General features: G+C 51.2%; 1 protein-coding gene across 1 annotated transcript in view; it reads left to right on the forward strand.

Annotated features, from left to right (window-relative positions):
- The window catches only part of ELMO1 (engulfment and cell motility 1), a 333,348-nt gene that overhangs the window by 309,652 nt on the left and 10,481 nt on the right, over positions 1-13,215 (forward strand). Inside the window, exons 19-20 of the mRNA XM_027835911.1 lie at positions 4,554-4,661; positions 11,796-11,878. Coding sequence (XP_027691712.1) covers positions 4,554-4,661; positions 11,796-11,878 — 191 coding nt within the window. The remainder of the gene's footprint in view (positions 1-4,553; positions 4,662-11,795; positions 11,879-13,215) is intronic.

Here is a 13,215-nt window from a genome sequence, read left to right on the forward strand (position 1 = left end):
TAGTTCTGCAGAGATCTTAGCATGAGATCCAGCGGAGTCCCATCATCTCCAGAACATGTGTGGACAAAACTGAAAGGAGAACAAACAGATAGAAAATGGAACAGATCTGTGGCCATCTCTCTAGTGAGCTAATCTCATGAGAAAGACCAGAACCCAAGCGTCGGGGCTTCCCACCTCAGCCCGTGGCATGCATGCTGTGTGAAGAGGTGTTGATGCTCTGGAGGAGATGATGGGATGGGACCTGAACAGATGCATGGAGAAGAAAGCTGCACCGGGGGAAACTCGATGTTCAAGTCATTGAAGGATCGGTTTTTTAGAAGCAGTTTCACAATTACGCATCTCCTTTGTGACACAGCGGACCAACTGAGGGCTGTAAAGAATATAAAGCCGGACCGCATCGGCTTTCAACTCAGGTCCTCCCAGATCAACACTGTGTCAGCTGCACCCAACATGACTTGGCTCGGTCATCCACGGAGTATTGACCTCAAGGGAGGCACGAAGTAGAGGCGTTAGAGGGGAAGGTGTCTTAGTCAGCAGAGCTGGACTTGGAGACAAGAAGACCTGGGTTCAATGCCTGCCACCCACTTAGTGGCTGGTTAGACTTTTGGAAAGTCCCTCCCCCACTCTGAGACTCAGTTTCCTCATCTGTAAAATAGGGGTGATTATCCTTGTCAGATGGGATTTTTTGAGAGAATCCAGTGAAAGAGCTGATATTTCTGTGCTTTAGTTCCCAAAGTACTAATGGTCTGGGGGATGTGGAAAATGTGTGTTTGCTCCTTACTTCCCCAAACCAAAAAAGAGAAAACAAACATGTTTCCTTTCACTGTTGTTGGATTGTACTGTGCCTGACAGATGGAAGCCAGATATCTGGGTAATTTGTGTTCGTCTAGCACATTACTCTGTCTGAACTCCAGCTGTTCTTGTAGCCCTTGCTAGAGCAAGTGCTGTGAACACAGTGAGCCTTCTGGACGTGTTGTTTGGGTGGATGGGTGCATAGCTGGGAAGGGGGTGAATGGGTCAGTGGAGACCTGTAAGGATGAGTGGCTAGGTGAGTGGTAGGATGGTTGGGCATGGCATTTGTGTAGGGCAGACATATGGGATGATGGATAGATGAGTATGTAGGAAAAATGGGTAGGTAAATAGTTGGGTAGGAAGGTGGCTAGATAGGTGGACAGGGAGAGGGGTGGATGGGTGGGTGGGCAGATTATGTTTGACCACATTTGCTGCAGTATTTAAGATGTCAGATGCGCCAGCTTGAACGCTCTCTGAAATCAAAACCACAGCCTATAAAAGTTGACATATGCCATTCCTCCTGTGTTTGCACTGAATTCTGCAGTTCTAAGAACCCCTAGTTAGGAGGTTTCGTTGTGATCATTGTTATGAGGCAAGGGTTCTTAACCCCTAGGGACTATCTATCTGTGGGAAATAGGGGAAGGCGTGTGCCCCTAATTTAAAGAATGTATGTCTTTCCAAGATGGCACTCCTACCTGCCTCCCACACACGTACACACATGCCCATGTGCAGGCCTGTTGTAGTTGTTACCTAGAACTGTGACCGCTGGCCTGCGCTGCCCATTGTTCACCAGACCATAGCAGATGAGGCCCTTAGATGACAAGATGGTGTCCAGTCTACTTGATTCACCCAGCTTCAGGCTTGCTACAGTAAGAACCCCCTGGAAACCTGTCCTCTGCTCCCATCAGGGTTGCGAGGGCAGGGCCAATAGCCCTTATAGCTCCCCAGCTGGGAGCAGCCTGGACCTCCTGAGAGACCCGCCCTCTTCTTGTCCTGGCCAGCTCAGGCAGCCATTCGACTCACGGGGCTCAGAGCCGCTCTGCTCTAACTCATGAATCAAACACATTTTTAGCAGGTTGCATTCTTAGCTGAATTGGGGAAAGGCCTCTTGGAGGGAAATTCTGAGTCACCAGTTTGGGTTTTCCTTTTTTTTTTTGTTTTTTGTTTTTTCATTTCCCCTGCAGCTGTGGCATGGGGATCATTGCCCTTCCAGAACACTATGGGAAGGCGCACAAAGTCCTTTCCCCTAGAGCTAGCTAGACCAAGCATTATTATACCCACTTTACAGATAAGGAAACTGAGTCTCAGGGAAGTTGGGTCACTTGTCCAGGGTCACTGGCTAGTAATGATCTGACCCAAGTCCCCCAATTCCCAGGCCCACCCTCTTTTGAGTCAGCCTCCCTATTTGTCCTCACTCTTCCCTCCACTTTGGAGAATTCTCTTATCTGAAATGTTTATTGAAACCACGACCAAATTTAAAGTAATTTTGATAATTTTCCCCTTCTTTTAGTCCCCCTCAACAACTGATCTACAAATTTCAGTTTGTGAAATGAAGATGAGATCCTGATAGAAGGCAGGATGATGTCGGGCACTTAGCAGGCACTTTAAACCATGGTTGACTGGCTGGCTGAGCCTCCGCCTGCATCCTGAGTCAGGGCCAGGCTTCCATAGCTCAGGTCAAAGGACAGGCTGAGGTGCCTGGTCTAAGGGCATGTTCCCAAGGAGGAGGCAAGCCCTGAAGGCAGAGCCAGAGAGAGCCGACTTTAAATCTTAACTCTGGTTCAAGCATCCCACCCTCGAGGGGAGACCATAGAAAGTGCTACTATGACAACCCAAATCTTCCACCCCTCCTTTCTCTGGAGTTCTCACGTCGGATTGATGCGATCATATTTTCTCCCTATGGAAAACAGATAATGATACATTTGCCTGATTGAAACTCATAGAAGGAACGCTGGGTATAATCATGGCTTTTCCTCTTCCAAATGTTCTCACAGAAATATGAGCCGTGATCAGCTCATAATGTGAGACTTCCTGGAACGATGAGCCGCTATCCAGCTCCTTCTCCCAGACCCAACATCCCTACATTGGGCCTCCATTGTTTTCTTTTAGGGCCCATTCCATGTATTCTGGGGGAGGGGGGATAGAGGAAGAAGGCATGAGCTCCCTCTGTAACTTCCCAAGGTAGGAAATCCACAGCCTGCTCCTACATGGTGGGTTTTCAAGAGTTTCTTTTTTTTTAATTTCTATTTAAAATACTTTCCACTTTAAGATTAAGTATGGTATATTTCTAAAAAAAAATGTTTAACCTGGAAAATTTCATTCTCTTTAAAATGAAATTTTTCATTCAAGAGATGTCAGACTAGTACATATTTGTTGCCATGACCAGAGAGAAAATGCCTTCCCCCACCCCCAGCTTTCCATCTCTTGTTCCCAGCACAGTCCTCAACCTAATCCTAAATTCCAGGCTTCTGGAAGGATCAGTGTATCAGTCCCTACAGTCTCACTCAGCATCCCTGCACCTGTCCCAACTCAAACCCCCTCCCCCACTTTATCTCTCTCCCCACCCCAGCCCTACCCCATTAGAATGTAAGTTACTTGAGGACAAGAACTGTCTCATTTTTTTCATTTACATTCTCATCGCTTAGCACAATTCTCAGCACATAATCAGTGCTTAAGAAATTATTTTTTCATCCATTCATTTAATATTCATGAATTTTGTCCAAGACCTCTCGACTCAACAAACCACTGATGTCTCTCTTGGCTGAGGTGGGGGACTCGACATGGACTCCCAGCCTCCCATGCTTCCCAAGACCCCGGTCCCTTCGGCTCTCAAAGGACAGTGCTGAACCTGGGGTCCTGAAGTCTGAGTTAAAATCCCTAGTCTGCCAAGTATTACCTGAGTGTCCCTGAGCCAGTCCTTTCCCTCCTGGCTTCAGTGTTCTCATTTCTAAATGACAGGCTTGGATTAGATGACCTTGTGACTCCATAGTCTCACTAGACAGCTGAGGGCAGGAAGCAGAGAGGAGGGCAGAAAGGGGGGCCTATGGGCGGTCAGAATTTGCGGGATGTGGTCACTGCTCAAGTGATGATGCTCAAGTTCAAGTCATTGAGCTGCACGTATTCAGTCTGATGGCCTCCGTAAGCTTGAAGCCATTGGAATTCTTCCTCTCAATGCCTCCCCAGCTGGGGTCCATTCATGTCAGCCTGTTCCTCCATTCACCATTTGTTACTGATTCAGTAGAGACTAATGGTGAATCTGCTGCTGTGCCAGGCACTGCGCCATATTACTAAAGGTGACTTAACTGCACTCGCTGGCCTCGCAGAGTTGACAGTCTAATAGAAAAATGCCCCCCCAAGCAAGGTTATCTGTCAGTTTCCACGTTTTTCTGTCTCCATCTTCTCATAGGAGACTGTTCCATGTGCATTTTTGCATCGCGGGTAATGTAAATAGGAGAATGGACTCCCAGAGATTAGCGGTTAGAGTCACTTTCTCATTGATGTCACTGCTCCGCACTCAGCACAGTGGCTGACACAGAGTAAGTGCCAAATTAATGCTTTGTTCTTGTCCAGGCAGCGGCAGAGCAGAGATGAGGGTGCCACTGACCGACTGGAGAGCAGGGCTCTCCAGTTTGGACATAGGTAATCCTTGCAGAACTGAAACTCACACTCACACACAACCCATTTGCTTAGGCTGGTATGCGTAGCCGTCGTGAGTCTTGGGAATCATCACTCACCTTGTGAACTGGTATTTTCTCCCACAGACAAATTCTGGTATTGTCGGCTGTCGCCCAATCACAAAGTGCTTCACTACGGAGACTTGGAGGAGAGTCCCCAGGGAGAGGTGCCCCATGACTCCTTGCAGGACAAATGTAAGTTACCCTTTCTAGACTCTGGGGCCTCTGGGCTCAATGGGCTTCCCCCACTCTCAGCCTTGCTGTTCCATCCAACCTAATCCAACAAGCAATCATTAATGTCTGTTGTGTACTAAACTCTGTACTAGGAGACACTAGGGATTCAGAAATAAAAATGAAATAATACTTGCCCACAAGGAGCTTGCATTCTCCTGTAACACAGGATATTCTGATAAGTCACTATGAAATGTTTGCAAGGTAATTTGGGGGTGGAGCAGAATACTAACAACTGAAGAAAGCAGGAAAGGATTCCCATAAGCGGTGTCACTTGAGCTAGGCATTAAAGGGATCTGAGAGGGAAAAGAGAGGACATGCAGACTTGGCAGACGCGTGTTCAAAGGTGTGGAGAGGGGAAATGCCATGCCCCGGGGTGGAACAGCACTGCCCCTGCGAGGCTCACCCTTGCTCAGGTATGGTCAGTATGTCTGGCACAGATGGCCGCATTGAGCCACAGATCTCTGGACCCTGGGGTCTGGAGCTGGTCACTTGGATGCAGCCCTGGCAGGGCTTGGTGGCGGGGATGATGGATGTTCATGGCATCTCATGAGACAGCCAAAGAAAAGGGGAACTTCCGACGCTGGTTTGTTTCCATTTTGCAGTTTTTCCAAAGTCTAACCAGAGAGAAATCTCATTCCCTTGAGTTTATGTTGTCAGTCTTTCTGAAGATTGTGATAAACTTTACACATATCACCCTCTTTATCTTCACCACACTTCTCTGAGGCAAATATTGCAAGCTCCATTCATTCTGAATACCCTATGACACAAAAGGGTTCCTTAAACATCAGGCTGGCTGGGGAGCTAACCCAACCTGCAGGTGACCTAGGGCCGCTAGGATGCTAGCCTTGTTGTTGAGGAGTGGAGGGCAAAGGTCTGAGTCTGAAGTAGGCGGTGGCTGGTACTGCAGTCAATGGATTCTCCAAAAGGCTCTTCAAAGGGAGGTCAGTGGGAGGGACTTCCCCAACAGTGGCTTGACTTCCCCAAGGTCATAGAGTCAGCGTATGTCACTGGGGGGAGCTCTGTGGAATGCTCCCTCTCTGACAGTCACCCTCATCCCTCTTCTCCAAGGTCTGGGGGCTTCTCCCTCTTCCATTATGATTTCTCCAACCCAGTGACACTGCCCTGAGGCTCCCAAGTGAATGGATGCTGGCTCCCTACACTTCCGGCCCCTGGGTCACACTTCAGGTTCATTCTGTCATGAAGGAAACCCGACTATGTCCAGTTTAGGGCATGAGACAGTGCAGGCTTCATCTGGTCCAGAGTCACACACAAGCCAAGGCACAGAGAAGCATCTGCTGGCCCATAGAGAAGGGAGTCTCTGAGGGTCGAGGGGGCTCTGAAGGAGTCACTTTCCATAGGACCTTCCATTCTATAGACAACCCTTAGTCGGGCTTGGTGCAGAGCAGTCACTGACCTTGGAAGCAGTTGATGTTTTTGAGAGGAGAGAACAGAGACTTCCTCCTCAGCCCATCTGTCATTGGCCTCGAGGGTCTGAGGCAACAAAGCAGACTCTGGTTGCCTTCTGATTAGTCTTGACAGGATCTCAGGCAAAGAAAGGCAAAATACAGAGGCTAGAGGTGACTGGTCTTTTATACTGAGATTCAAGCTTGGTCTAAAACGACGTCACTCATATCAGCAAAGGGAACATCCAATTGCCATCTCCCCTGCCTCCTTCCCCACAATCCTCAGTTCTCCGGAGTGAGCCCCTGGAATGGGCGTAGGGTAGGAGAGACCTACACTGTATACAAACTCTTCCCTCTGGAAACACCCCAGGGCCCAGGTTGGGGGCCCTTGCCTATTCCTTGCCTGGGAGTCTCCCACAACATGAAATCACACCAGTCCTGTCCCGCTCCCCACTGGGTGCTCCTGGGCTGTGATCGGTGTCAGCAGAACAAAGACTCACCGCTTGCGTAAGATCCTGGAAGACCCGAAGTCAGCTTCTTCCCAGGAAAACTGTTAGACATTATTAAGTCTGGCCAGTGCATCGGCTGGTGGCCCACAGCCCATAGAGAGAGCTGAGGGATCCTTCAGCAGCACTGAACGTCCTCCAGAAGAGAAGCCCAGACCCTGGCAAAGCTGCATGTCATTATGTCATTGGTATGTTTCATCGGGCACCTAATTACTTCTTATTTGTACTTTGTGCCTGCAGCATCTCATCAGTCAGAACATGGGAAAGGCAGGGGCTGTGACAGGGATTGGTGGGAAGCTGAGCCAGACATCGAAAAACACACGTTTAAAATAAGCAGGGGAGGGAGTGAATGTGAGAAGAGAGATAAAATTAAGAAAGTGCCAGGAACATACACATGCAGGGGAATCCAAGGCGAAGGGAGAAGCAGGGCTTGGCAGGCAAGTAGGAGGAAGTCTGGGGCTGGGCTTGGGACCTGGGTTCGAAGCCCAGATCTGTCTGTGACCCTGAATTCCTGAGCTCTAGGACTCAGTTTCCTCATCTGTAAAATGAGGGTTGTGATGGAGAGTCATGTCTGATTCTCTGTGACCCTATTTGGGGTTTTCTTGGCAAAGACACTGGAGTGGTTTGCCCTTCTCTTCTCCAGCTCATTTTACAGATGAGGAAACTGAGGCAAACAGGGTGAAGTGACTTGCCCAGGGTCACACAACTAGTAAGTGTCTGAGGCCAGATTTGAACTCAGGTCCTTTTGACTAAAGTCCCTTCCATTATAACTCTAAAATTCACAACCTCATGATTACAGGAGCTTAAGGGACAAACTGACCCTGTAGAGAGCATTAGTAAAAGAGTAGGGACCAGTCCTAATAGTAACTAGTGATAACAGCCAACATTTACATAACACCTACTATGTGCCAGGCACTGTGCTAAGCACTTTACAAGCATTATCTCATTTGATCCTCACAATAACCCTGGGAAGTCGATGCTCTTATTATCCTGATTTTACGGATGAGGAAACTGAGGCAAAGAGAGGTTGAGTGACTTGCCCAGGCTCACACAGCTAGTAAGTGTCTGAGACCAGATTTGAACTCAGATCTTCCTGACTCCAGGCCTGGCCCTCCACCCAGTGTACCACCTCGCTGCCCCATCAATCGACAAGCATTTATTAGGTACCTCGCAGGTATCAAGCCCTGTCCATGGTGCTAGGGCTACAAAGACAAGAATGAAGATGCCTCCTGCCCTCAAGAAACTTACATTCTATTGGAAGGGGAGGACAATAGACACAAGTCAATAAATGTAAAGGAATGCCAAGTCCTTGCAAAAGATGATCCATTAAGCAAAGCAGTAAGCATTAATTAAGTGCCTGCTGTGTGCCCAGCACTGTGCTGGGTGCTGGGGATACAGAGATAAAAGTAAAAGTGAACCGCCCTCCCCCAGCGCAGATTGGCTGTGCCTTCTCTGTGCCTCGGGCGCTGAGACGTTGCTAAGACCACGCGGCCAGTTTGTGTCAGCTGTGGGCCTTGACCCCAGCCCTTCCTGGCTTGGAAGCCAGCCCTCTGCCTGATGCACCCCTCCACTGGACAAAGTCAAGCCAAGGTGATCTCTGCAGGGAGCCGAGGAAGCGCTGGCAGCCTAGGACACCGGACGTTTTGGGCTGGGCTTTGGAGGAAGCTGGGGCTACTGAGAGAGCTAATTGACGCACAGCTTTGCCAGGGTCTGGGCTTCTCTTCTGGAGGACGTTCAGTGCTGCTGAAGGATCCCTCAGCTCTGTCTATGGACTGTGGGCCACCACGTGGTCCTCCCCAGCACGAGGACGACAGCTATGCCCAGAAGTTGAGAGTCTCTCAGTGATTCTAGGAGGCTCCCAGGGAATCTGGGAGGGACCGAAAACGCGACTTCCCAGGCAGCGAAGACCACGGCCATTGGGTAGGCTTGGCAGAGGCAGAGGCTGACAGGGACCATACCAGCTTCTTTTGTGCCATCAGCAGTATGGTACGGGGACAGAGTGCCAGTTTCAAAAGCCGAGGTCCTGGGTTCAAATCCTGGCTCTTTCTGCTTGCTCCCTGCTGACCCTTCAGGGGACTGTTTCTTCATCCATGAAGTGAGATTATTGACCAGATAACCTCTGAGCTCCGTCCCACCCCCAGATCTGTAATCCTCTGATCCTTCCTCCTGCATGCCATTCCTCAACTTTTAAAATCTGTCTCAGGGCTGAGACTGACCAGTCTTGTGGTGCTCCAGACATCTGCAGAGTGGAGATGTTTTTGAGAGGCGAGAACAGAGACTTCCTCCTCAGCCCATCTGTCACCGGCCTCGAGGGTCTGAGTCAGGAGCCCTGTGCCCCTCTCCAGCCTCCCGCGTGAAAAATCCCTTAAGCACTCTGGAATGGGGCCTTTGCATCTGTAAAGTGATTGGGATGGACAGGGTTCTGTCCAGTTTTACAGAATTCTGTGGTAATCACACCTACTGCCTTGATGAGCCATGAACTTGTGTGTGTGTGTGTGTGTGTCTGTGCAGTGGCAGGTGAGTGCTGAGGGGCCGTGGGGCTCTGGCTAAATGGCTGTCTTGGAATAAGACCATTCGGGAGGCCCTGCAGCTGGAGAGAATCCTTCCTGGTGCCCGTCCCTGGAGCTCCAGAAGGGGTGGGACCCCGTTCCAGAGGACCACAGTAACCTTGGAAGCTGGTTCCTCGTCATCGGTGTGGCCAGAATGGGGCTGGCCAGCTCTTGCCTCTGGCCTTGATCTTGGCCTGTCCATCTCTCACTGCAGGTTTCTGTTGCCCCTCAGTCCTACAGAGGCAACAGCCACTCCCCACCACCAGCACGGTGTCTGTGCTTCCCAACTCGTCAGCAGGGCCTGAGGCCATCGCTCCTTCCATTCCTCAGAATCTAGGGCAATTCTCCCCCCAGCAGCAGCAGGCTGGATGAGAGAGAGAAGCTGCTTCTCCCTGCTCTCCCAGAGCCAATAGGAAAAAAAAGTCATTTTGGAAAAAAGGGAACCCCATTCCCAGGAGCCGCCATGTCTCCCCTTCTCTCTGCTTCTGCAGCTTCATCCTTGGGCGGTCCCAGAAGCCTCCTCAATGGTCTCCCGGAGGCCAGCCTCTCCCCTCTCTCATCCATCCTCCATATGATGGCCAAAGCAAGATGCCCAAAGCTTGGTCAAGGTAGCCACCCTGCCCCAAAATCTTCAGGGGCTCCTCACTGCCACTTCCTCAAGTACAGACCCTCAGCCTGGGATGGAGAGCCCCTCACCAGACGTCTCCAGCCCCCTCGTTCAGGCTGGCTCCCACTCTCTTCTAATCAAACTGGCCTGCCTGCCCTTCCCTGCATGCAGCCGGTGCTTCATCTCCACCTTGGACCCTGCACTCTCCTGACCCCCGAGTCTCCTCCGAAGCATGACTTAGGTACCTGCTCCCACACGAGGCCTGTCCAGATCCCCCACCCCCAAGGTTTAAGTGCATGTTGTATGCCCTACTGTGTCCAGGAGGATGTAAGCTCCCCATGGGCAGGGACTGCTTCATCTTTGTATCTCCAGCACCCAAAAAGATTCCTGGCACATAGTAGGTGCTTAACAAACGCTTGTTGTTTGAATTGAATGCCCCCAAGTAGACCATCTGTCTGCCCAAACCAAACACCACTCACTCATTTTCCTTGGTGGTGTCATTCCTCATCTCCGTCCTCAGAAAATCAAGTCACCTCAGACCCCTCTGTGACCTTGGGCGAATGACTTTATCCTTCTTTGGGCTTCCCTCAGTTTCCCCCTCTATAAAAATGAGGGGGGTGACCAAGATGGCCTGAAGACTGACACACCTCCCAATCTCTGATCTGTCTTTGCACCTTTATCCCTGGAATAGCTCCTTGGCTGTGCCCAACCCCTGCCCTACACAGGGCTGAATAAATGCTTCCTGGGATCTTTCTCTGAAACTCAAATCCCAGACATAAGACCCAGGGTCAGAAAGGCCTCTTTCTATACTGAAAAAGCTTTATATGACAAGTGTGACAAGTGATCGTCTTTTCTCCTCCCCATATCTGCATCCCTTCCCCTGCCCATATTGGCATCCCTGACCCTGCCAGGCACCTCTTCCTGTCTGCACCATGTGTAGAGATCCTCACCAGGCTCGCCAGCCCCGATGACATCAAAGCACAATATGAAATGGCCTAGATATCAGACAGAGAATGAGGCCATGGCCGGAGCTCCCCATGGCACCCCTTGCGGATTCACCTAGCACCTCGCCCTCTTCCTCATCTTCCTCCCACACAGGCAGAGTTGAGGCCAGACTGGCTCTGATGTGCCCAGGGCTCCCCCAGGGGCTGTCTCCTTCAAAGGGGCATATTTGGGAGATGGGGATGCAGCCTCTTGGTCGGGTCCAGAGTGGGCAGAGAGAAAGTTTCTGATGCTCCTGGGAACCCGGCCAAGCTCCCAGGGTTTCTGCAGCCTGACTTGGCAAGGAGCAAGCTTAGAAAGTGGCGCTGTATTTTTAGTATTTGTATTTTCTCCTTAGCCATAACTCTGTGAGGGATGGAACAGCCTGGCTCCTTGACTTAGGGAGATACTTCAAGTTACATCGCTTTAGCGCAGCCTTGACTGAGCACACCAGAAAAGGGCCTTCCTCCCTGGAAGCCTGCTGCCCAGCAGGGATTCACAGCCCTGCCACCCACCAGGCATGGCATCAATTCATTATCTTGGATCAACATGATGCCTTTTTAAAGTCGGGAGTAACCAATGGGTGGAGTTGGGGATGTGCTGCCTCCCTTGGGGAGCAGAGGCTCTCCAGGGCCACTGAGATGAGTCAATCAACCAACACGTAGAGATCAGTTACTATGTGGAGGGACTGTGCTAAGTTCTGGAACTATGCAGAGAAAGCCGCAAGCTCTGTTCCTGGCCTCAGGGGGTCCACCTTCTAATGGGAAAGTCTCTTATGTAGGGGACTTTCATTCCTTTTTATTCTTTGTTAGAAGTGGGGCTCCCAGGAGAAGGGGGAGGGATATGACTGAACAGAACTGATGTGCAAACAGAAGCTGGCAATGGGTGTGTGCATGTGTGTGTGTGTGTGTGTGTGTGTGTGTGTGTGTGTGTGTGTGTGCAAGCATGTGGATCTGTTTGGCCGGGAGGGCAGGCAGGCCGGGCACCCTTGGGATGACGATGGGCTCTGGCCTGGGCACGGCACTCACACTGTCTTTTGTGCATTGCAGTACCCGTGGCAGACATCAAAGCTGTTGTGACGGGGAAGGACTGCCCACACATGAAGGAGAAAGGAGCCTTGAAACAGAACAAGGTACGATTCTCAGCTCGTCCCCAGAGGATGAGGTTAGCCTGGTCTGGCAACTGAGGCCAGAGCTCCAGCTCCCACTAGTAGGACCCAAGGGGGATGCTGGCATGTGGGAAGATGGCAAGGCCCCTGCATAGCACCCCCCATTCCTTCCTGGGAGGGGGGATCCTAAATGTCTGGTCATCAGTTTGATTGTTCCCAGCTGTTAAGTACCCCTTCAAAGGAGGGAAAGGTGTTTGTTTTGTGCTAGCTCTAAGCCGCATTTCAATGGAAGAATATTAAGGATGCCCCTTCCCTCTAAAACACCAACAAATCACCTTACTCTGAAACCTCCAGAACTAGACAAGCTCTCTTGGCCAGATGGCCGCTGACAAGCAGGACTGGCTGCCAGACCCTAGTCGGGTGGGCAGATTCTATAACATTTTTGCTCAAAGGCTGTAACGTTTTGCAAGGGGTAAGGCTGTCCAAGAGATTGCCAGCCCCTGCGGACTCCAGAGCCCCCATCATCCTGCCTCAGAGACGATGCCCCAGCCAGCGCGGGCGAGGAGCCGGCACTGTGGTCATCCACAGAACAAGGACGAGGCCTGAGGGTGGCTGGCTGGCGACATCCATGGAGCCCTGTTTCTCATCCAAGTGCGGGTCAGTTGGACGTGCAGGCTTAGGGGCATGTCCTCAGGGGCCTCCCAAAGGCTGATTAGAAGGAGCCTAAGGCAGGAGCCGAGCTCACAGGGGCACTGGGAGGAGCCCCTCCTCTCTCTTCCCTCACTTGTCATCCCTCTTGGCAGCTCTGAGTCAAAAGCCCTGCTGAGCCCAGGGGCCTGCAGCGTCAGTCATCCCTGGCTCAGCTCTTCTCTCTCTGGCAGCGGACATGCACAAGGAGGGGGGAGGGCCAAGAAGCAGCGATTCTGAGGATCCCTGCTCTGCCCCTAAGCACAACAGGCCAGGGCACAGGCATCTCTGGTGGCACACAGAGCCTCCTATACTAAGCAGGGCCTTCCCTGTGACTCCTGCTTGACCTGGGTCTGAGGCATTTGAGTTGGTGTCCCAGACATTGGTCTTCAGTACCAGGGAGGACGGAGGGAGGGCGCTCAGGATGTTTGTGGAATGAATGAAGGATGTCACAGGTATTGGGAGAGCCGACCCACAGAAGAGGGATTAGCCCAAAGGGTCCCCTGGGGGAGGCGTGGGTGCCAAGAAGCAAATTTAGGGCAGGCCTTCCTAACACTCCGAGCTGTCCCCAAGCCGGATGGGCCACCTTGAGAGGGAGGGTGAGACATTGTTCCTATAGGGGATGGTTTGGAGGTGGGGGGGTTGACTCTGTGCCCTTCTATAAGGACCCTGCC

The sequence above is a fragment of the Vombatus ursinus genome, unplaced genomic scaffold, assembly GCF_900497805.2.
Source record: "Vombatus ursinus unplaced genomic scaffold, bare-nosed wombat genome assembly UNPS02014817.1, whole genome shotgun sequence".
NCBI lineage: Eukaryota > Metazoa > Chordata > Mammalia > Diprotodontia > Vombatidae > Vombatus > Vombatus ursinus.